Source organism: Papaver somniferum, chromosome 1, assembly GCF_003573695.1.
Source record: "Papaver somniferum cultivar HN1 chromosome 1, ASM357369v1, whole genome shotgun sequence".
In the NCBI taxonomy this organism is placed as follows: Eukaryota; Viridiplantae; Streptophyta; class Magnoliopsida; order Ranunculales; family Papaveraceae; genus Papaver; species Papaver somniferum.
In genome coordinates, this window is record NC_039358.1 from 110,273,481 (window position 1) to 110,296,227 (window position 22,747).

Sequence of the window (22,747 nt, forward strand, 5' to 3'; positions counted from 1 at the left end):
ATATATATATATATATAGACACGGGGTATAGGTATAAAAAAATTCAGATAATTTAAAAATTTCGACACTAACTAAATCTTAACTAACATAACTAACTAATGGGGGTACCATTAGTATTTCTAGGGGTATATAAAGGAATACCCTTGTAGTATTAAAGAGTCGATTGTCTATACAATAAATGATTTACTATTTGAGCTTGCTTTATCTCCGCCATGCTTTTCAGACGGATCTATAAAGCCACGGTTTATTAACTTGTTCCAGACTTGCGGTATGTCGGAAGTACGGCGGTATGCCTTTTAACTTAATCAAGTTGATAGACATCCAATTCCAAACACACTCTAAGAACTTCTCCAGTGGAATGTGTGTGATGATAAATGTCTAAGTCCACATAAGATACGCATTGATTTTCCCTAAAACTCTTCTCCAACCCAATTTCTTAAATCAATGTGAAGATGACATGGCTTAATTTTTATTAGGCATTGTCAAGGTGAATGTCAAGTTTTAGACATTCACCTTGACAATGTTAAGCTATCCTAGTAAGCTTTTACTTAACTAAAATTAATTCCAATATATTAAATAACTATTTTCAGCTCTAATAAAATCTTAAAATTATTTAAAATAAATTTACATTTAATTAAAAAAAATATGGGCTTTAAGTAAAGTGACCACCTTTTTGAACTATATTTAAGAAAGTGGCCGTTGTTATTTTAAATCTTTATATAAAGTGGCCGAATTGACTTTTTCCATCCCGTATTTTTCAAAAAATGGGTAACGGCAGTTATTGCCTATGTGTCAGTTATCCATCCCATTCAAAAGACACTTAAGACCCTCAAATCGTATCACTTGGTCGAGTTATCAAGTTCATCTTCTTCCCGTCTGATTCAACTCCTAAGATTACAGTGATTCATTAACAAATTTATATGAAAACAAGTATATATTCATCATCTCCAAATTACAAATCAAAAAATTAAACCAGTTATTAGATAAGACCTTATAATGTTGATGATAATCATCGTGATGGTAGAACTGTTGGTGTTCATGGTACCTAATTCTTCTCAAATAACCTCAAGAACCATGGTTAGCCAACGAAATAAACTTGGAACTTGTTTGTTTGCAGCTGACTCGGCGTCTGAATCTGAGTCAACCCCTGACTCGGACCGAGTCAGCAGTCAGACCGTTTGTTTTCCATTTTGAGTCATATCTGACTCGACCTCTGACTCAGACATAACCCCTGACTCGCACTCATTTGAGTCAGGTAACAAAATACCCCTGACTCATGGGACCAAACCACTGACTCACTTATTTCCGAGTCAGATGAGTCAGATCTGACTCAAAACAAACATATCGACTCAGATCCAGATGAGTCAGGTGATTTCACTCAGATCCAGATGATTCAGATCCAGACGACTCAGATGAGTCAGGAGTAAACAAACATGGGCTTGGTTCAAAAACTGGTGACAACGAAACTTGATTTTTTAAGGAACTACACTGTCAGTCCTTTTCACAAACACCTTGTGTGTGTCTCGCTGCTGAAGTAGGAATTAGTTTATTGTGCTCGGTAAGCTCTGTGGTATCTTCTTCATCGCTGTAATTTCATATTCCGTCGATAACCGACAAAATTGATGATACACAAACACTGAAACCACCACATTAAGAAACTGAAACAATCCTTTGTTGATTGACGTAATGTACTCAGCTCTACAACCCATTCAGCCTATTCACTGCAGCAATCACACCCTTACCTGCATATTTCAGCTGCAATATCATCTCATCTTATTACCTCTTCTCATTTTCACGACATTTAAGCTTAATTCCTTCCTCTGCATCTATAGCAACAAACACAAACTCATAGGTCATTCAGTATTCAACCTTCTTCGTACTCAGCAACACTAGTGTACCTGCAACATCACTTCTTCAACAACAGCTGCAATAAGTCCTCACCTCCAATATCTTCATAAACCGTAGATACCAGACCCCATGTTGACTTCAAATGCTCATCTATAGCTGAACCCATACAACTGCATTTGTAACTTAACCACCATCTCAATTTCTACAACTCCTTCCAACCCAGAAACCACCTACAACTCTAGGTGCAACTCCACTAGAACAACAGCAGCATAGCTACTTTGTAAAACAAATATCTTCAACACAAGCCCATAGATAACTGAGTCTCTTCATCTCTTCCTTGTTTAGTTCAACAGACCTAACTGATATCAGTTGCTCATCTAACCATCAAACTAACAACACCATTTCTTATTTCTGCTATTGCTCTTCTCATTGAAGTCATATCATCTCCTTGTAATTTCTCAATTCCGGCACACCCATATCTCACACTGAACATCAGATCTTCAACTAACCTTCCAATTGATTAAACAAAGAGAAAAGGGGAAAGAACCCCAAACCCTAGAATTCAAATCAACTGAAATCAATCGATTTCACCATCTAAACATGAGTTTTCGTCAAATACTAAGTTAATTAATGCTTGGGTTCTAAAAATCTTATCAGGATTCGTATTTCTTCATCCCCGATTTGTATTTCACCTTCCTGCATCCAACGAAACCCTAAAACTTCAAAATTTCCAAATATCACTAACATCACACATAGTCACCTTCATCACTGATTACTTATTTTTCATCAATAACTTGAATTTCTAACCCTAGTTTCAAAGAGAAGGATCGTGGAGGGAGAGACAGAAACGAGAAGAAGAAGAAAGAAATAAAGATGAAAAGAAGTGTCTGAATCGCAAGGTTATAAGGACGGGGATATGGTGATAATTTTAAGCCTGAGAATTGACTAAGTCACCTTGGTGGACTGTTTTGGTGGGACCAGGTGTTATATCTAATAGAAATGTCACTTTATAGAAGAATTTGAAATCTTGGCCGGTTTATAAATTTAAATTATATGGTAGGAAGCTGGCCATTTTATTAATTTGCTCAAAAAATATCACAACTAAGATCATTGGAGATGAATTATTTTTCCCCTAAATTTAAGTTAACATTAGAATAAGGATGTTTTGGTTGTGATTCCACCTAGGAAACCATTGGAGAAGCTCTAGGAGCTCACCGAATATTGAACCAATGATACGGCAACATTTGTCGTTCTCTATTCATACGACAACATATGTCATTCTCTAGTCATTTCATAGAACGGTGCAAGTAAAACCCCATTTCCTTAGGTTTTCACTTTCCTGGAAAACCATTTAAATCAAGAGATCCCAAGTTATCGCTTAAGTTTTTCTGGATTTCTTCCAAACTGATATTAGGTTTCCAACATGGAAGAACCGAGAGATTCACCAATTTGTAATAGTATCGATAGAATTAGCAATTTGCCAGAAAACCTAATTCACCACATCTTGTCTTTCATGGACATGACACAAGTAGTTCATACTTGTGTCTTGTCAAAGAGATGGAAAAATCTTTGGGCTATTACCTCAATTCTCAACTTGTTTTCACTTGCTATCAGCAACAAAAACCAGAACTCCGCAGTACCATTTCAAAAATTCATCAAATTTGTAGACCAAATTTTCATTCTCCGTGACAACTCAAACATTCAAAGTGTTAATCTTGTTTGTGGCAAACAAAGGAACTTTGTCATTGATATATCGATAATGACTGCTTCTCTTACTACTTGGATTGTCGCAGCTGTAAGAAGTAATATTCAAGAACTTTATCTCGATATCGCTGCTGTGAAAATATCCAGGTTTCCTCAGTGTCTTTTTACTTGCACTTCATTGATCAAGTTGGAGTTGAAACTGGGTGGTAATTCAAGTATTATCGTTCTACCCAGTTCTATGGATTTGCTTAGACTTACTTTTATGAACCTTGATTCACTTCCATCTGATGTTAACTTGACTAATAGGCTCTTTTCAAAATGTCCTGTTCTTGAATCGTTGATTATTAAAGGTCGTCTTGGTCATATGGATCTTCAAATTTCTTCATTAACACTTAAACACTTGACAATGGTGGATTTCGTTAGTAAAAGTAAAGTCAAGGTAGATGCTCCGAATCTCGTATATTTCAAGTGCAGAGATTTTATATCGAAATTGTACTTTCTAGAAAACCTTGTTTCTCTAGTTACTGCTGATATATACATGAGTGCTACGAAGGATGAAGCTGGCAAAATAGAAGACTATACAAAAAATCATTGGTTGTTCCTGACTGCACTTTCTAATGCGAAAGAAATAAGATTATCAGAGTGGTTCTTGTGTTTGGTATGTATGATAGCTTCCTTTTACTTTGGGTAAATTGTTTATCTTTGTAGCTGCTTATTGGTCATTCCTTTTCATATTTCTTTTGCCTTTAATGTCTTTAGACCAGAATGATTAGAAAACCAATGTTGGGATTAGGCGCATGGGACTCAGCCTAGTTAACCCATGATCAGGTGGTCTGTTGATAAGCTAAGTGGTTAATGATTTGGATAAGACATGTAATTAGTATCTTATGTAAGAACTTGAAATGCACAGTTTACAGTTTGGTGGAAGGCATAGTCATCAGGGACTTGTACGCAGTATTCACAATCAATATGTAAACCTGTTCCCATTGGCCCTTAACATTTTCAGCAGCCTAAGAGTTTGACATTTATTACTTATGATGTGAAAAAATTGGCAATCCAGACTAGTAATTTTTTTGTTGGAGCACCAGCTCGAGAAATGTTATTGGTGTTAGAATAACTTTGAGTTAGGAAACTTTTTTTATTACCAATTAGGTAACACTTTCTAACTTTTTTTCTATCGTTTGTGTTTTTAGTGGGCCAGGGGTTTTTTTGCTGCTTCTTGCAAAAATTCCCTTCAGTTTTCTAATCTGCGACTCGTCAAGCTGAAATCGTACTTGCCAAAATACCTCATTCGAGCACTAGGATGGTTGCTCTGTATTTCTCCTAATGTAGAAAGTCTTTCAATAGTGAATCTAGGGGTAACAATCTAACTCTTTTCATAAGTTTAATTTGATTATGTATATTTTCTCACTATCACATGCCGATTAGAAATGAAACATCTACATTGTATCAGAAGTCCGTTTGAGAGACTCCTATATCCATTTTGCACCAAGTTATCTAGCGTCAGCCATCAAGCAACTTATATTTCCTTTTTGCCGTTCCGTTGACAGATGAAGCCTATCCGGGGAAATATTTTAACCACCATTTCCTTGTCATTTATTATAGATGTCAAGTAAGGATATACCAGACAGTGAAGACTTTTTTGCTGGAGTACCGCTGGATCATCTTAGGTTTGTTGAAATTCGAGGCCTTCTAGGACACTTTAATGAGCTCAAACTTGTGGAGATTATTTTCAAGAAGGCTGTGGTCTTGGAGAAAATGCTTCTTTTTAGTTGTAAGAAATCCACAACGGGGAAGTGCCTAACTACATTTGGTGAGAAGCTACTAACACTTCCAAGGGCGTCTTCAAATATCACAACCTTTTTGATCTAATCAGTAGGAGGTAATGACTTGATTTTTTTTTATTTTTTTCATATTTAACAATTTATTTTAAGAAAATTCATTTTTGATTCAGAGCTTCATATATATATATATATATTAAGGCTCAACCACTGGCATTATTCCTTTCAAAAAAAAAAAAAAAAAAACCACTGGCATTATTCAGTCTGAACCCTTTTTATTTGTCCTCTACATCCAATGGTTTATTTCGAATAGCATACCCCAGAACAAGTTGCTATCTCTAATCTATAGCAAGACATTATCAGTATTGGCATCCGATATACAATCAAATATGCAAGAATCTTATAACAGTTCAATTCAAAATGCCCACTTTGGATTGCTCCTACTGTAAACACTATAAGATAAACTGTGACGCCTCTTGGATTTCAGAAAACACTAATGCTTGGTTTTCTTCTTTGAAATTGGACAGGTACTTTTAAAGGAGCTGCAGGTGGGAGTTTCAGAATTCATCATCAGAAGAAGCAGAGGCAGTAACCTTGCTGCAGGCAGTGAAATGGGCCAAAGAAAAAAGATATCAGGAATCTGGTCATTGAAGGTGATTGTCAGTCAGCTGTAAACTACTTACAAGGCAAGAAAAACTCAATCAAATGGCAATGCATAGCAATCTTAGATGAAGCAATGAATTTGGCAAAACAATTGGTCTCTTTTTTGGGTTTCCAGTTTGCAAACAGAAAAACAAATGGAGCAGCAGCTGACCTTTTTGCAATAAAATGAAGTTTACTGTTATGACAACCTGAGAAGATGTTGCTCATGCTTTTTAATTTCTAGCCTAGTTTATTATTCAGTTAAGACTTTTGATGTACATATTCAGAACAACCATGTATTTTCAGTTTTAGAAGATGTTAATCCCACAGATTCAATCATCTGAAGGACTCGTACAATGAGGGAGATCCCAAATGAGTCGAAAGGTAAATAGCTTCCTGCTTTGTATATCGATCTTATTTTCAAAATTCTTTCTTTTTTTTTTTGCCCAATTCATCTCTTAGGCCTCTCTTATGTTTTGATACTCCTTGGTGTCAGCACAAGTTTTATTCTGACTCTCTCTTTGCTCAGCATAGTGCGAGAAAAGATTGTCAGCGTAGGTTTTATTCTGGCTCATTATGCGAATGCGGTCCATAATTAATTTTGTTGGCAAAATCAGCTAGTCATACATTTGATCACATAAGGTAGATCTTCGATTCCTATCAAAGCACATAAGGTCAGAAAGTAAAATTAAGCTACACATTTAGGCTTGGCGGATTTCCAACAATAAGTTCTCAAAGTGATACATGAATAACATATCAATCTATTCGTCCTTGCCATCTTGTTCTCAATAGAAACACATTGCACACTCTAAATTTCGTGGAAACAAAGTGTCTTTTCTTTGTACACAAATCTGTTTGCTATCTCTTTGTGGGTAACTGAAACTTTCCCTTGTTGCCTGCTTCATACGGAGTACTGTCCTGTTAAGAATATTTAAAATGGACATCGCAGAACAACAACAAAGTCGTTGTAGTATAGTGGTAAGTATTCCCGCCCGTCACGCGGGTGACCTGGGTTCGATCTCCGGCAGCGGCGTTATTATATTTTTTCTTCCCTACTTCGATTCTTTTTTAATTTATTTTACCAAAACTGCCCTCTAGCTTAAACGGAGAAGGATGAAGTAGTCCCAATTGCCAATACTCTCCGAAGGGTGAGGAAAGTTCCTCCCTACTCTACTCATAAGAAGGATCGAGAGATCCATGATGCAGAAACTGTATGGTTTGAAAGATTTGAAGCAAATCCACGCCACCATCGTCAAAACTTCAATTCCCCAAGATTACTCATTTCAACTTAGCAAACTTATTGAGCTCTCTGCTCTTTCTTGCAACCGTGGTTGCTTCTTATACGCCCATAAGCTATTTTCGCAAATTCAAAACCCGAATTTGTTTATTTACAACACCATGATACGAGGATCACTAATCAACAAACAATCCAATGAAGCTACTCTCTTGTACATACAAATGCGAAAACAAAATATACTTCCCAACAACTTTACATTTCCATTTGTTCTTCGTGCATGTGAAGAACAGTTTGAGCTTAAAAGAGGAGAAGAAGTTCATGGTTGCATTTTGAAAACTGGGTTCGGTTCGAATCTGTTTGTTTTAACTACCCTTTTGAACATGTACTCATTATGTGGAAGATCCTCAGGAGCTTCTACCAAGGTATTTGAAGAAATGCCTGTGAAGGATGTTGTTTCTTGGAATAGCATGATTTCTGGACATTTAAGGCATGGGGAGCTTGAATTGGCGAGAAAGTATTTTGATATGGCGCCGGATAAGAGTTTGGTCTCATGGAACTCGATGGTTGCTGGTTATGCTAACTTGGGGAATATGATAGAAGCAGAGAAATTTTTTATGGAAATGCCGGCTAAGGACGCAACTTCTTGGAATTCTTTGATCAGTGGGTACGTCAAGGTAGGGGATGTTATATCTGCTGAAAGATTATTTGAGAGGATGCCTGAGAGAGATGTGGTTTCTTGGACCCTCGTGATTGATGGCTGTGTTAAAAATGGTCACCATGATCGTTCTTTAAACCTCTTTCACCAAATGCAGCTCGCTGGAGTTGAACCCAGTGTCATAACTCTAATAAGCGTTCTCACTGCTTGCGCCAATTTGGGTGCACTTGAGTTGGGGAGATGGATTCACTGCTATATAGAAAAGAGAGAATTCACATTAGACAATAAACTTGGCACTGCATTAATAGACATGTATGCGAAATGTGGTGACATTGGAAAGGGTTTAGAGGTTTTCTCCTCACTGGAATGCGGGAAAGATGTGATCACGTGGACTTCAGTTATTGTAGGATTAGCCATGAATGGAAAATGCAGAGAAGCTCTAGATTTTTTCACCTGTATGGTGATGGAAGGAATCAAACCCGATGAGATCACTTTTGTAGGAGTCCTATGTGCTTGTTCTCATCAAGGTTTTGTCAATGAAGGACGGCAATATTTTGATTCTATGATGAAAGAGTACAACCTCAGGCCTAGAATTGAGCATTATAGTTGCATTATTGATCTGTTTGGACGGGCAGGTTTGCTAGAAGAGGCTAAAGATTTAGTTGAAAATATGCCTTTCCAGGCAGATTCAGTTATTTTGGGCTCTCTTTTTGCTGCCTGTCAAACTCATAAGAATGTGGAATTGGGGGAACAGGTGATGGAACTTCTTGTAGAGATTGAACCCGAGAACAAAGGAAATTATGTGATCTTATCAAACATATATGCTGTGGCAGGTAGATGGGAAAATGTTGCTCAAGTGAGAAAAAAGTTAAAAGAGAAAGGTACGAGAAGAGTACCTGGGTGCAGCTCCATTGAAGTTGATTACCAAGTTCATGAGTTTCTTTCAGGTGATAGGTCACACTCGAGATCCATGGAAATCTTTGAGATGCTTGATCTGTTGAGGGGTTATGATAAATGAAAAACCGGGAAGCTGCAGTTCGGATCAAATCAAGATAATCAGTCACCAGATGAAACAGCGTTTTCCTCCTACTGTCCGCACTCACTTTGTGAGACTCTAATCCTTCTCTACCAATCTTTCAATTCAAACAATTTGGTAGTCAGAACGTCATTCTCCTAATTAAGCAAACCTAAAATGATGAGGAAACTAGCTCACCAAGGTTTAGCAAGGAACTACAAAACCTGTATCTATCCATTATTTGACGTTTGCAACCTGCCAATTAGTGGGGAAGATTAGAGCTAGTTGCTCAAGATATACGTTTGGCAGTATCCTGCACATCATAACTGCTGGTGAAGAAGGCAGAGAATGGATGCTGGAGAGGTAAGAAAGCATGACTAAACAGATTCAAATCGCTTCAAATATTTTTGGACTTCGCAGAGCACAATATGCAGGCTTTTGGTATCAGATGCTCAAATTGTTGTCTGAAAAACTGGCATCACGGAAAATTCATGCTCTCTAGGCGATCAGTAGTTAGCAAATGTGAAGATATTTTTGAGTCAGTGTCAGGTTTTGATACCAAATCAACTGGCTAGATGCTGATGTTCATTAGTTGCAAAGGACTCGCAGATCTTTGTTCAGATCATGCAGCTCACCAGGAAAGTTGAGCATTTCATTACATTGTACCAAACTTCATGCAGAACTAAAATTATTGTAAAAAAGAGATAAGAGCTTGAACTTCCAATTATAACTTCATTTACTTTGGATTTGAATACAAATATCATTCTGAGAATATAGTTTGAACTAACTGCAAATCTTCAGAGACTAAACAACAATTCACTCTTAACTGAAAGGGTAAAATTCTACCTCGAAAAGAAAAGTGAAACAAAATTCATACCACCTCGTTAATCCTTTCTCTGTTCTATGAATCACTGTTTACAACAATTCAGTTCTGCCTATTAGCAATATAATCAGCTAGACATATTAAGGGAGCTGCCTTTGCAGAATCAAACTCGGAAAGCTGATCCCTTGCATCCTTATTCAACTTCTCAGCAAATTCTCTTGATTTCTCAATCCCAATCAATTTCGGATATGTAGCCTTATCTGTCACTAAATCCTTCCCTGCAGTTTTACCCAATTCTTGAGATGACTTTGTAACATCAAGAATATCATCCACAACCTGAAACAGCAATCCGATACACCTTGCAAATTTCCTAAGCTTCCCAATTTCTTCATCAGAAGCACCTCCCAGAATTGCCCCAATCACTACTGATCCTTCAAGTAAAGCTGCAGTCTTATGAATGTGAATGAATTCGAGTTTGTCTAATCCAATTTCTGTCAATCCACCTGATTCCATATCAACAACTTGTCCTGCAACAAGCCCTTCAGTTCCAATAACCTTCGCCAATTCTCCAACCACTCTAACAACTCTCGTAGGTGACACCCCCATAGTTTCATTAACAATATGCTCAAATGCATAAGCCAAAAGTGCATCACCTGCCAATACAGCAACGTCTTCGCCAAAAACCTTATGATTCGTGGGTTTTCCTCGTCTTAAATCATCATTGTCCATACATGGAAGATCATCATGAATCAACGACATAGTATGAATCATTTCAACAGCACAAGCAGATGGCATCGCAGTCAATTCATCCCCTCCAACTAATTCACATGCAGCAATACAAAGAACAGGACGAACCCGTTTGCCGCCAGCAAGAAGAGAGTATCTCATAGCTTCATGAATCTTAATTGGTTCTTTAACAGTAATTGACTTTTCTAGGGCTTCATTAACAGAATTACCTTTCTGATACATATATGTTTTAAAATTAAAGGGTATTGTCGTTTCATCAATTGGGTTATCTTCATTTTCTACCTCTTCCTTGAGTCTATCTTCTTTAGATAGATGTACAGCGGAAATTGCAGTAGAAGTATATGGATAAGAAGAAATGTCTAATCTCTTTGCTTTTGTAAGAGAAAACACAGGATTATGCTTATGAAATTGAAGAGTTTTTCTAAAAGGGTTTAATATTAAACAAGATGGGGTTATAGATCTACCTGCATAATTAAGCACTGAATAGGTTTGTACCCATGAACCCAGATGCATTGTTGCTGCAGAACCCATGTCTTCTCTCTATGTTGGGAATCTAGAGTGAAGCTTTAAGAATAGAAGTACTGCAAGAATAAGGAATTTTATATGGAACTCAAAGCATTCATGTCTGGTTTAAGAATGAAGATTTTGTGGGGTTATAAAGGAAAGGAATCAGTAGCACTCAAAGCATTCATGAGCATAGTAATTTACACATACGAAATTCATAAATGTTTCTTTTCTTGGTCGGTATTTGAGGACTACTACCTGATTGGAGTTTGAATACAACAAATTGGTGGAGAAGATAGACTTTTGGATTGGAGCTTACAAGGTTTTCTCCTTCTAATGGGAGCTTGAGCGTGGGTCCCACGGGAAATTGAGGATGTTGTCATGTGATCTAAGGATCTGGAAAGAGACCAATTAGAAAAAGAGGGAGTTGGAAAAAAAAGTTAACCTGAGTAAGATAAATTCTCATCATGCAGAGAGGATGAGATGCATTATATGGGTACTTATCCCGGGTTATGAACAGTTTCTCGACACGGTTTTGAAGTGATGCGTATAAGCCAGTTCCATCGGTTGAATTGGCCATCATTTTACACTCTTTTTGGAGGAAGATAGACCCAGGTTGATAAGGATGATTTCAGTTATCTACCATGGTTGATAATGCAATCATTTTTATGTAGATAATCAGATAATGGAGTTTACCAAAAGGAATATAATCACCATAAAGTAAATTCTGGTTGTCGGTTTCCCACTGGAGATCCCAGGGATTCCTTCCCACGACTGTGGTATTTTTGTGTTCTTTATTCCTGGGATAAGACTAAACCAGATACACAAAGAAAAGCCAACAAAAACATTTGATTGAACAAAATTATGTTCTCAGAACATCTTCCCAAGTATTTTTGTGTTCTTTATAATTCTAACAAGTTATCTACCATGGTATTTTTGTGTTCTTTATTCCTGGGTGGACGAGTTGAAAATAGATACTATAATTCTAACAAATTAGATTTGCTGGGATATGCTTATATGCAGGCAGAAAAATAAAACAGCAACAGGTGAAAGACTAAACCAGATACACAAAGAAAAGCCAACAAAAACATTTGATTGAACAAAATTATGTTCTCAGAACATCTTCCCAAGTATCAATCTGATTATCTCCTAAGCTTTAAAGTATCTTCTGTCCTAACATCGTAACTCTGACTTCTCTCATACTTGGATGGAAAGCTTCTGCCATTCTAATGCTGCCACTTCGAAAACCTATTTGTGGTATAAATAGACAATAGTGAAAACAAAGAAACCAGCCATCTGCAACCAAAAATACAGCATTATCAGGAACAATCTCTTACTGTCATAAATGAGTGTCAGTGGGTGCCTGCATCTCATTGTGCGTGCATATGCATATGTAGGGACTAGAGAGATATCTTACGGTTGAGAACGAAGCTCCATAATAGGGAAAAGCTGTCGGTATAAATCTCTCGTATTCATTGTGTCTGTAAGGTCGAACTGGAATCTGTAATTCAAAATGTCCATCGCGTAAAGATCACCTCCAAAGGCATAAATTGACACAAGAATATGCTCGTTACATAAATTAGTACATGATCATAGACCACTGCATGCATATGAGCTGCCGTAAAGGGGTTCCGGTCGTTTAGACCATAGCATCTTTGTTTTGCAAAAGAGTTATACCATGACTTTGCATAACAAAGATTGTCTCAAATTGCCAAGTCATTTGATGAGTTGAATAAACAATACGAGTTATTAATATTAAAGATGATTTCGTAAAGAAGCTAGTAATAGGCCACTGTACGCGTATGAGCTGCTGTAATGGGGTTAAACTGTTAAAGTCGTCTAGACCATAGGATCTTTGTTTTGCAAAAGAATTTTACCATGAATAAACCAAGATCATCTCAAACTGCCAAGTCATTAAACAATATGAAATAGTTACTATTGAAAATGATTTTGTAAGAAAGCTAGTAATGGGCAAGAGCAAGTTGATCTAAAGATTAAACTACATTTGACAAATAGCCTATCCTAAGCATTCAAATCACGGTGACTAAAAACAACTCATTCCTGAACAGTCTATCTAATATCCAGTGCTGTAGTCCACAACATAATGAATGTGACCAATTGAAAAGCTAATTAATCACTGCTCTAAACTGCCACACGACAACCATGACTTCAGGTTACTTGGCTGCGCATTATTAACAACTGAGACTGTATTACTACGTGAAAGAAATATGGTTTATGCAAGATAATATAAAATACCTGCTTCGAAAGAGATAGGCTTGTGTACCCAAGTCTCTGGTACTCAACCTTGAATTGGAAAACACCATAAACATCCGGTACCTTGAAGATTGTAGAGTATAACCCCTGCAGAAACAAAACATGCAAAAAATCATTTATAAAAGGCTACAAAATCACAAGTAAATGAGAACTTTGGAATCAAATTACCTTCTTATCAGTGGATAAATTCTTCAACACATAGGGGCTCATCATGTAAAACTGGAGTTGAACATCATTTGCAATATATGGTACCCAGCTTGTCCCAGACCATTCATAGATCTCGACGGAGTACTCCTTCAAACAAAATTACGGGTCAAAAAATAAGCAACCAAATACTGACTCGTTCCTTCTTTTTCATCCATAATACAGGAAATGGTATTCTCTCAGAGATAAAAGGGACAGAAGCAAATACCACTTCATCATTGATCCTGTAAATTGCAGGCTCATCTGTTTCCCCAACTCTGTGGTGCCTAACATTGACCGCCTACAGACAACATGGATGTTATACTAACGTTCCAACTGGATGTCAATCATAGTAGTTGAATTGTAAGTAAAAGTTTACTTCGTATTAGCAGGAGATAATATAAATTGTGAAGGGTGAAAGCATAGACATCTAAGATCTGACATATAGTTTCTTTCAGCAGACAGCAGTCATAAAATTTCACTTCAAATACAAGGTAGAAGTCTTACCTTAAGATGACCCCTTTCATGGAAGACCCATTTGCTGAGTTCAGTAGCAAACTGCTCGTTTCCAGATTTCTCGTGTCTGAAATTGAAAGCGAAATTTCCCAATGAGTTTTTTTAATCTTAAAGTGGATCATTGTGTAGAATCTAGGATGTGTCTTCCAAACCCAATGAACAGCCAAGAAAGAAATACAACTCAGTTATTACTTTTATGAACCTATCTCATGCACAGTTAGGCAACCATAACTGGAAAGCTTAAAGCTAAGACAATATGAGAGCTTTGCTTACTTAATTGAGGTTCCTGCTTTCTGCACGGCCGATTTGAACAATCTGAGTCAAAGAAAAAAAGTTATATCAGTGTAAGGAATAAAAAATAGTGAAAAAACATGAGACAGATGAATTTTGATGTATACCGATTGCTGAACAGATCTAAGGAGCCAGATATAACTACACGGGCATTGTTTCTTGCCTGCAAATGTAGAAGAAATTAATTTATACCCCGAGGATTTATATAAAAAGGATTACAAAGAGATATTGATGAAGTAGCTAAAGGTATTAAAAGCAAAGCAACAAAAAATGGTTCCATCGATGTATAGTATCATCAGTATATATCATAGTAACTAGAGCTGAACATCATATAACTGCAGTTGCAAAGTGAGAGACTTCTTATTATACAACAAAAAACTTCTTACACCATGGAATATAAAGGACACTGGAGAGAACTCCCCAATGGCAAAGGAAATACCTGAACAACTGACACTAAAGAGATTGTAGCTCCTGTGAGTGATGGAGGATTTGACAACTTTGCATTCGGGTTAGCAGAATATGCAGCAGGAGAAGCTGAGAGAACCTTTATACCCTATATGCAATGTAGAAAAAATGGTAATAAGAACATCAAAAAATGCACCACAATGATAGCTGAACAATAAGTTGAAACAAGTAACTACATTAACAAAAAAAAGTTTACCAGGCTATTGGCAGAGCTTAATGAATGGCCAATTCCTTGAAAGAGTACAGGTGCCTGTACCAGTTCAGATAATACGTACATCAGAAATCCATAGCGCTTTCATATAACCATCAAGCTACTAGAAAATTGTTTGTTCAAAATGGCATTGTAAGAGAAGTTCAAGAAGATTGTTTTTAGTAAATTTTGTCACAGTTGTTTCACAAAATCAACAATGTTCGACACATTTACAAATGGAAAACAAATTAACAAAAATCAGTAATAAACTTGCCTCAATTTTCTTGCTTCCCAAAATCACATCAGATTTAATGAAATCATCACTAGCAATCAAAGTATGATCCCCATCAGTAGCTGAGACAGCATAACTGGTATGATCAATAACCTTAGCTTCGGAATCCTACACAAAATACCAACAAACAAACAAGCAAATATTGAAACAAATCCAGAATTCAGCATACATTTCCTATACAATCAGTTCTAGATTCTTAAACTAACCTCATCAAAATCAACACCACATTCAGTAGCAATATCTCTAATCAAATCAGAAGCAGAAGAATCAGCTGTAAGAATCAAATCATGCCCAGCATCAACAAATTCCAATACAGCAGCTGAATCCAAAGATCCTCCCAAACCTACACAACCCAAAAAAAATGTTTAATTCAAAACCCTAAAAATTGACAATTCTAATTAACACCAGAGTGAGATAAACTTACGCTTAGTTGATGGAGAGAAAAGTACTAATCCATCATACAGATACTTCCCATATCTCTTGAGAGTAAGCTTAGGATCCTCAGCAAGCTTAAAATCAAGTTCAAATCCACGTGTTTGTAGAGATTTGAAGAAGATCGAATGCGAAGATTTGATACCTAGATCATCTACTAACACCAGAATTTTCCGATCACTAGGGTTCTCAGAAGAGAATGAGTTACACAGCAATGGAAGAAACGAAATTAGGGTTAAAAATATGACGAGATTTTTCGCCATTTTTAGGGTTTTGGTTTCTGGATCCAAACTCACACAGAAAATGAAGAAGATCGATATAGTAAATAGTGGTTGTCAAAGAGAAGAAAGTCTTTGTGGTTTGTGGAAATTACTATATTTGCCACTGGGTGGGGTGGGAATAGAATAAATCAAGACTTGGGTGGGGTGGGAATAGGATAAATTAAGAGGCGTGTAGAGAATCATCGATGACGTAAGCAGAAAAGGAAAGAAAGAAACCTTTTTATACTCTGAAGACAGAGCTACTCTTCATATTCAACGTTTTTTCTCTTCTTCATACTTTTTTACTCACCCGCGTCTCAGAATCAATCAGGTTTGTTTCATGGATTATTTTATCTCTGTGTGATGATTCTCATGTTTCGTAGTTACGATCGAGTTTATTTGTTTGCAGATTTGGTATAAAAGAAAACCCTAATTTTTCTTAGGGTTTTTAGATTGAATTTTGTACAATTGAGGATTATAGTTGTCTTCTTTTTCTATATTTATCTGTGGTGTTTATTGTTTATCTGATTTCGTTTTGAGCTTATTTGGGATTTCGTTTTTGGGTTTGTACTGAATTTTAGGGTTTACCCATGTTGTTGGTTTGGCGTAGTTAAAGAACTAGAAGACTAGGTATTGATTTGTTTGTAGTGATTTACTCTCACGGGTGAAGTAGAACTCAGCTTTGTTTAAATTTGATTCAGGATGTTGTTGTTAGGTGCATGTCATTATTGTCTGACCATATGCTTATGTTCTGTTCTTATACTTTTGCTATGTACCTCAAAGAGTTGTTAGATTCTTGAGTTTTTATTGTTTCGTAGTTTTGCATCACTTTCTTACAAATGTTATTGCACCATTGTACCCTGAGAAGCCTTCAGCCTGTGTCAAATATGTAGGAGTGGTGTGTTGTCACTTTATATACTATCTAAAGGCTTATTGTGATGTGCACAATGGACTTGTGTGGGTTTTTTTTGTATGTCATAATGGATATGCCAATATCTAGGTAGAGGTCTATGAGTCTATTCAGTATGAATGCAACTTGGGATAACTTTATTAGTGGAAATTGTAGAATGGTATGAGTATAGTTTGGGTATTCTTGAGGGTCTTGGCTTCTTTATTTTTGATGCTTTTGACTTGTAATTGCCGTGATTGCTGTTGTCTTTGAAATACCCCATGTCATGGGGATACTAATTTATGCTGCAAGGAATACTAACACTACATCTTGTTTTTTGCATTCTGTTATTGTAGGAACAATGATTAGGCTTTTTAAGGTAAAAGAAAAGCAAAGAGAAGCTGCTGAAAATAACAATGGGAGAGCCCCCGTCAAGAAGCAAAGTCCAGGAGAATTGCGTCTTAATAAAGGTTTTTACTCTCCCTCCCTCCAACTGAACATGCACACATGAACCATAGAGTAACTATGGACAGTTGAGATTCTGGTTCTTGGATAACCCGTTTTAAACTGGAGTGAATTTTATAAAGAACAACTTAAGAGCTCTTGCCTGAATATCTCATCCACCTTCTTCATTTGTTGTGGTTTGATTTATATATCCACACCTGGAGTACTATTTTCAAAGGACTGGTGATACCGATTTTTATACGTTAATTGTTTCTCACCTTCTTCAGTCACTTCCTGATCAAGGAAGCTACTGCAGTCGTATATGGTTATTGTCAAATTAACGTATGTTTAACACACTATACCATTTGTAGCATGTAGCTTTTCCATTTCATTGATTTATTTGTGAAATCGTTTTCTCGTAGATATCAGCGAATTGAATCTTCCCCAAACTACTAAAATATCATTTCCTAATGGCAAGGATGAGCTGATGAACTTCGAGGTCAGCATTCGACCTGATGAAGGATACTACAGGTGTGTGATTTTTTTACTGAACCTAATGATCTGCAAAATGCAGCTAACTATTGAGATTCTGAGATGATGAAACAGTCGCATTCTTTTAATAATGTGTGACAGGAGTGGTAAGTTTGAGTTTACTTTCCAAGTCTCCCCTACCTACCCTCACGAAGCACCAAAAGTTAAGTGCAAGACAAAGGTAGGTTTTTCTCCAATGACCCTTCTTTTAATGGTTTCTTTTCTGGTGCATTTAATCAGTTTACATTGTGCTACCCTGTGCCTATGTCTTACGAGAATTTCTTACTCGCAGGTTTACCATCCTAATATTGACTTGGAAGGAAATGTCTGCCTCAATATCTTACGTGAAGACTGGAAACCTGTCCTCAACATAAACACAGTCATCTATGGACTCAATTATCTTTTCACGGTATGTTTCTGATCAGTGATTTCTTATATGAAAAGATATATGGTGTTCTTCTTAGCTCTTGTTTGTACTTCTTTCTGATGTTAACACCATTGTCTTTGAAGTTAAATGCTTGCCATTATACCTTAGATTGTTTTATTTGTAATGTATCTGTGTATACTGTGGAATGATTTTAATCTGCTGAAGCAAGGCCTTAGTGATTTTCTTCCTTCTTTATACGAAAATTGACATGAATACATAGGCATATTTTGGATTGCGTTGTATCTTGAAATGCTTCTTTTTCATCCTTGAGAGTATTGTATCCTGCATGTTGTTCTGTTTAAGAGTAGATCCTAACAGTTTTCGAATAATTGCAGCATCCTAATCATGAGGATCCCTTAAATCACGAAGCAGCAGCTGTATTGAGGGATAACCCAAAAACTTTTGAGGCAAATGTGCGTAGAGCGATGTCTGGTGGATATGTAGGGAACAATACCTTTTCGCGATGCATTTATTGATATCTCAGATTCTCAATTGTCCTTGCCATGATATTCCGTTCCTTGAGGTTCCAAGGCTGTAAATTTAGTCCTTTGTGTCTTATCCTTTACATGGCTTTAAACACTTGCTGTGATTAAAGGTGAAAAATCTATTGAACTGAGCATGATGTGAGGCCCCAATATGATAGTTTCTGTAAGCTTTGTGTAGCTTATGACTAGAACCGTCAGTAATATCCTTTCTATTCTTAAATCTTTAGTGTCGATTGTTTATGTGCATCTATCATGTGTTCCCGTCTTTGTTTTGTTATTACATTGTTAACAGTCTCATCAATATGAAATCACTGTTAGCATGGTTTACCATGTACAAACAAGTACTTTATGGAGAGTAAGCTGGAGTATATCTGATATAAGGTGTTGAACGAAATTTCGGCTTAAGAGTGAACATGAGTATATTCCTGAAACTGGGGTTATTTTTCCTACAGGCTGAGACGAGACAAATTGGATATCGCTAGGATTAGGAACAGCGCTGTTGGTTTGATAATGTGGTTTGTTGGACGTCAGCTTTAAGATTGTGGTTTCAGGCGTGCACCACGACAGATGAGCAATTGGCTAATGCACTTCTTTTGAAGTCCTACATACTGTATTGTCAAAAGCACACTCTCTTATGCTAAATATACACTGCATTTTACATCATTATTGCAGGCAAAACGCATGCTCAATGCTCATAGGCTTTAGACGACAAATTAGGAGAGAATTTCAAGAAGAGAAGCTTAAGAACTTGGAATTTCAGATGAATTGTTTAATTTAGACTATTGAGTAAAACGCATGCTCATAGGCTTTAGACAAAATTAGGAGAGAATTTCAAGAAGAGAAGCGTAAGAACTTAGAATTTCAGATGAATTGTTTAATTTAGTTAGACTATTGAGTTGCAGTGTTTAAACAAGTGAAGTCTTAATTCCTAGAGGAGATGACTTCGCTTGTTTAAAATAAAAAAAAAAACAGCAAAGTAATCTCTTCAAAGAATTAAGAATCCTGCAACTTGTTCTACAAATCTGGGTGAACTCACGCCAAATTCCTGGGACCAATTTGTACTCACACTGGCTCGTTTGCTTTAGCTGGGACACCAGTTAGATCAGAAAGCTTGTCAAAAACTAGCTTTAGAGAATCCAATGACATCTACTCACGTCATCTCTTGCTCTTTCAAAGCAGCATTTTTAGCATTTTCTCGATCTCGCTTGTAAAACCAATACAATGGGGTGTAGAACAGGGAACACAGAGCATAAGGAACACACATCATTGATACAAGCCCTCTTGATAAAGCAAATGCTTCTTTCAAGGAACCCGATGCCAAATTCGCAGACTTCAGATCATACCCGAATGTTTTCTCTGAGAGGATCCCAACAATGGGAGCGGCGAATGAAGAGAATGAGCCTTCGAAGGCACGGTCAAATGCATATATCATGGTTCTGTGCTGGGTGCGGACTACTTCAGCAAACATTGGATTGTTGGCGCAAGAACCATTCCAGCTGATCATGAGTCCCATAAAGAAGAGAGTGACAGCAAAAGTAGGCCAGCTACTTACAGATTGTGGAATCACCACAAGGAGAAACCATGAAAAGCATACTCCCATGAAAGCACTAAACTGTGCACCCATGATACGCCCCCTGCTTGGGTATATGCGTGAATCCTATCTCCTATTAATCCACCTAAGAGGGAGCCCATTGCACACCCAATGGCAAAGAGACTGAGGAGAGCAGCTGTTTTCTTATGATCAAAGCCTGCAATATCATGTTCCAATGTTGGTGTGTGATTAGAACAAACTGGATATCCTAAAGAAAAATAGTACATTTGTAAATTACTGCTGAACAAAACCTATGGATATATCTTCACCAATTAACTCAAACCACATAGTGAAGAACACCATGGCTGTCCAGGGAAGTGAACCAACAATTCCTTGCAGTACAATAAACTGGAAAGTTTTCAATCTCATCACAGTTTTCATGGCTCTCCATGACTCTGACCAAACCGAAGGTATACTAACAGTCCCCTTTTTTACCAAATTGTCCCTGCACATAAGGATGCTGTTAGTTATGGAAATTTGGTGCAGGAAAGAATCCTACTGATGTCTTTCAGTAGCAAATCTGATAGCAAAACATATAGAACTTCATAAACCCCCTTCAAATGCATTTTATAAATTGTAGCAAAAAATATCAGCTTTGCGGATGCAGATAGCAACTTTTACCTTTCAGAGCTCTCAGCCATTTCATAGGAAGTATGTTTTTGTAGTTTCCTTGGGTCAATAACAAACAAATAGACAAGCAATGCAATTACAGAACTCGCTAATGCCATCATAATAAATGCACACCGCCACCCGGGAATTCCCCAATATTCCTGACCAGCCATAATTGTTGCCAGAGCACTACCACCAATTCCACCCACAGAACGAACAAGGCTCAGCATACCAAATCCTCTACCTCGAACACCATCTGTGTAACTATCAGCAACGAATGATTGTAGTGCGGGTATCACAATGGCTAAACCAACACCATTCACAGCTCTCCAAAATGCAATCTCTGAAAACTGATAACTTGCACCCACTCCAGCGGTCGATATGGCCCAGCACAAAGTGCCCATAGCAAGAACAGTAGGTCGATCATAACGAAGAACTAAAACTCCAGCTAATGGTGATGAGAGTGCCTGCACAAATCTCAGTATAAACGTAAGATGCCCCAGATCAGTGGGTCCAGCATTGAATGTTTTACCGACTTCTTTGTAGACGGCAGGTAGGAGATTCTCATCAGCACGTTCCATAATAGCAGCCAGGTTGATGAGAATGAGAGATAGTGAAATCCCGAAGACCGTTCTTGTACTGTAAGATAAGAAAACACAATAGCAGGATCAGATTTACAAAAGAATTGTTCACCATCCACATGTTTAGAATACACAATTAGTAACCATTGTCTTACACCTCTTAGTGGAAAACTAGAAACTTACTATCCTTTTACTTTAAAGAAGACAGTGTACAGCTGACATTCTAGCATACTGATAAACATAGGAAGCAACTTAGAGAACACAATGTGAGACCTAAATGCTACTCAACTAAGAGCTTCCTATCTGTATAACAAGAAAGTTGGACGGATACCATCAGTAGTCGGCATTAATGTAGCTTTCTATTTAACCAACCAATTGATGAGGTTTTTACACTATCCCAAGTCTGCCGCAATCCAGGGTAGTGGTAACCAGCACCAGACCCTATGAGTATCCGGTTCCTCTAATCACCACAGTTGCTCTAGTCAATCCGTTGAAACTCATAAGGCCAATAATCATCTAACAAATTAGGACGGTGCCATATGGCACAGGTTACCCCTAGTTCCATATAAATTTGTAAGGTTACAACTTACAAGCTTTACTGAATTATCAGGTTAAGTCAAAGCAAGACACCAACAATCAAAATGGAGCAGCGAAACAGTAACCAAAAAATGCAAACTTTATTCGCTTAAACAACATTTAACTAACTTCTAACAAAACCCAGATACTCCAACTTTGAAAAAACACCAGTATAAATGAATTAAAATCAGAAAACTTACTTCATTTTATCCATGGAAATGTAGATGCTGTTAATATCAGAAAATCGATGCTAGACTGATGAGAGGAAGCTCATCAAATCACTCCCATCGGTCAAAAACATCCATCCTTCAGAAACAGAATAACAGATCCAATCCCATCTGTGGTAGATTGAAAACAATGATTCTTGGTTGTATGAGAGATGAATCTGAAAACAAGAACAAACAAAAGAAGAGGATATAGATGGAATTACTTAAGAAGAATATTCAATTAGTATTTATTATAAATTCATCTACCCGAATCTTGAAGCGATTAAAGTCAAGTGTTTGTAGTAATATTTTTTATTTCATTTTTTAAATGTACCCGCCATCTCTTAAACGTAGTTGGATAAACGTGGAGAAAAATGGTCGACGACCAAACCACACCCGTTGGATTCTTTTCAATCTTGTTTAAGCTTGAGAGTTGAGAACTGAGTTTCTTTACTCAGTTCTGGGGTTTTGCCCAGAGACTCCAGACCTGCTCAGCCCAAGTTTCCAATAGCACCACAACAGATGAGTCACAGACAACAATGAAGAAAA

General features: G+C 37.1%; 5 protein-coding genes and 1 pseudogene across 6 annotated transcripts; 3 read left to right on the forward strand and 3 right to left on the reverse strand.

Annotated features, from left to right (window-relative positions):
* The first annotated feature begins 3,156 nt into the window (after nt 1-3,156).
* Nucleotides 3,157-6,302, forward strand: LOC113296306 (F-box protein At4g22280-like). Of its 2 annotated transcripts, XM_026544618.1 has the most exons (4): nt 3,157-4,210; nt 4,746-4,910; nt 5,158-5,434; nt 5,861-6,302. In XM_026544618.1, exons 1-3 carry the CDS (start codon nt 3,272-3,274, stop codon nt 5,422-5,424), a joined length of 1,371 nt encoding a protein of 456 aa, XP_026400403.1. In that variant the 5' UTR covers nt 3,157-3,271; the 3' UTR covers nt 5,425-5,434; nt 5,861-6,302. The 2 variants fall into 2 exon arrangements, with proteins under 2 accessions (XP_026400403.1, XP_026400404.1); XM_026544619.1 differs by lacking the exon at nt 4,746-4,910.
* A 791-nt stretch (nt 6,303-7,093) lies between these two features.
* On the forward strand, nt 7,094-9,495 carry LOC113296301 (pentatricopeptide repeat-containing protein At1g08070, chloroplastic-like). The gene has a single exon (XM_026544611.1). The coding sequence runs from the start codon at nt 7,173-7,175 to the stop codon at nt 8,883-8,885; it is 1,713 nt and encodes a 570-aa protein (XP_026400396.1). The 5' UTR covers nt 7,094-7,172; the 3' UTR covers nt 8,886-9,495.
* Nucleotides 9,496-9,589: 94 nt separating this feature from the next.
* LOC113296315 (geranylgeranyl pyrophosphate synthase, chloroplastic-like) lies at nt 9,590-11,399 on the reverse strand. Its single transcript, XM_026544625.1, has one exon. It carries the CDS (start codon nt 10,981-10,983, stop codon nt 9,808-9,810), a length of 1,176 nt encoding a protein of 391 aa, XP_026400410.1. The 5' UTR covers nt 10,984-11,399; the 3' UTR covers nt 9,590-9,807.
* A 591-nt stretch (nt 11,400-11,990) lies between these two features.
* Nucleotides 11,991-15,921, reverse strand: LOC113296336 (dolichyl-diphosphooligosaccharide--protein glycosyltransferase 48 kDa subunit-like). The gene is made up of 13 exons (XM_026544645.1): nt 15,592-15,921; nt 15,374-15,510; nt 15,150-15,275; nt 14,882-14,935; nt 14,660-14,773; nt 14,328-14,383; nt 14,203-14,244; nt 13,921-13,996; nt 13,643-13,714; nt 13,399-13,524; nt 13,213-13,317; nt 12,374-12,457; nt 11,991-12,252 (listed from the first exon to the last, which is right to left on the reverse strand). Exons 1-13 carry the CDS (start codon nt 15,860-15,862, stop codon nt 12,205-12,207), a joined length of 1,311 nt encoding a protein of 436 aa, XP_026400430.1. The 5' UTR covers nt 15,863-15,921; the 3' UTR covers nt 11,991-12,204.
* Nucleotides 15,922-16,056: 135 nt separating this feature from the next.
* LOC113296349 (NEDD8-conjugating enzyme Ubc12-like) lies at nt 16,057-18,861 on the forward strand. The gene is made up of 6 exons (XM_026544659.1): nt 16,057-16,190; nt 17,105-17,218; nt 17,615-17,723; nt 17,826-17,904; nt 18,016-18,132; nt 18,486-18,861. The coding sequence occupies exons 2-6, from the start codon at nt 17,110-17,112 to the stop codon at nt 18,624-18,626; spliced, it is 555 nt and encodes a 184-aa protein (XP_026400444.1). The 5' UTR covers nt 16,057-16,190; nt 17,105-17,109; the 3' UTR covers nt 18,627-18,861.
* A 142-nt stretch (nt 18,862-19,003) lies between these two features.
* On the reverse strand, nt 19,004-22,395 carry LOC113296341 (annotated as a pseudogene).
* Nucleotides 22,396-22,747: the final 352 nt, after the last annotated feature.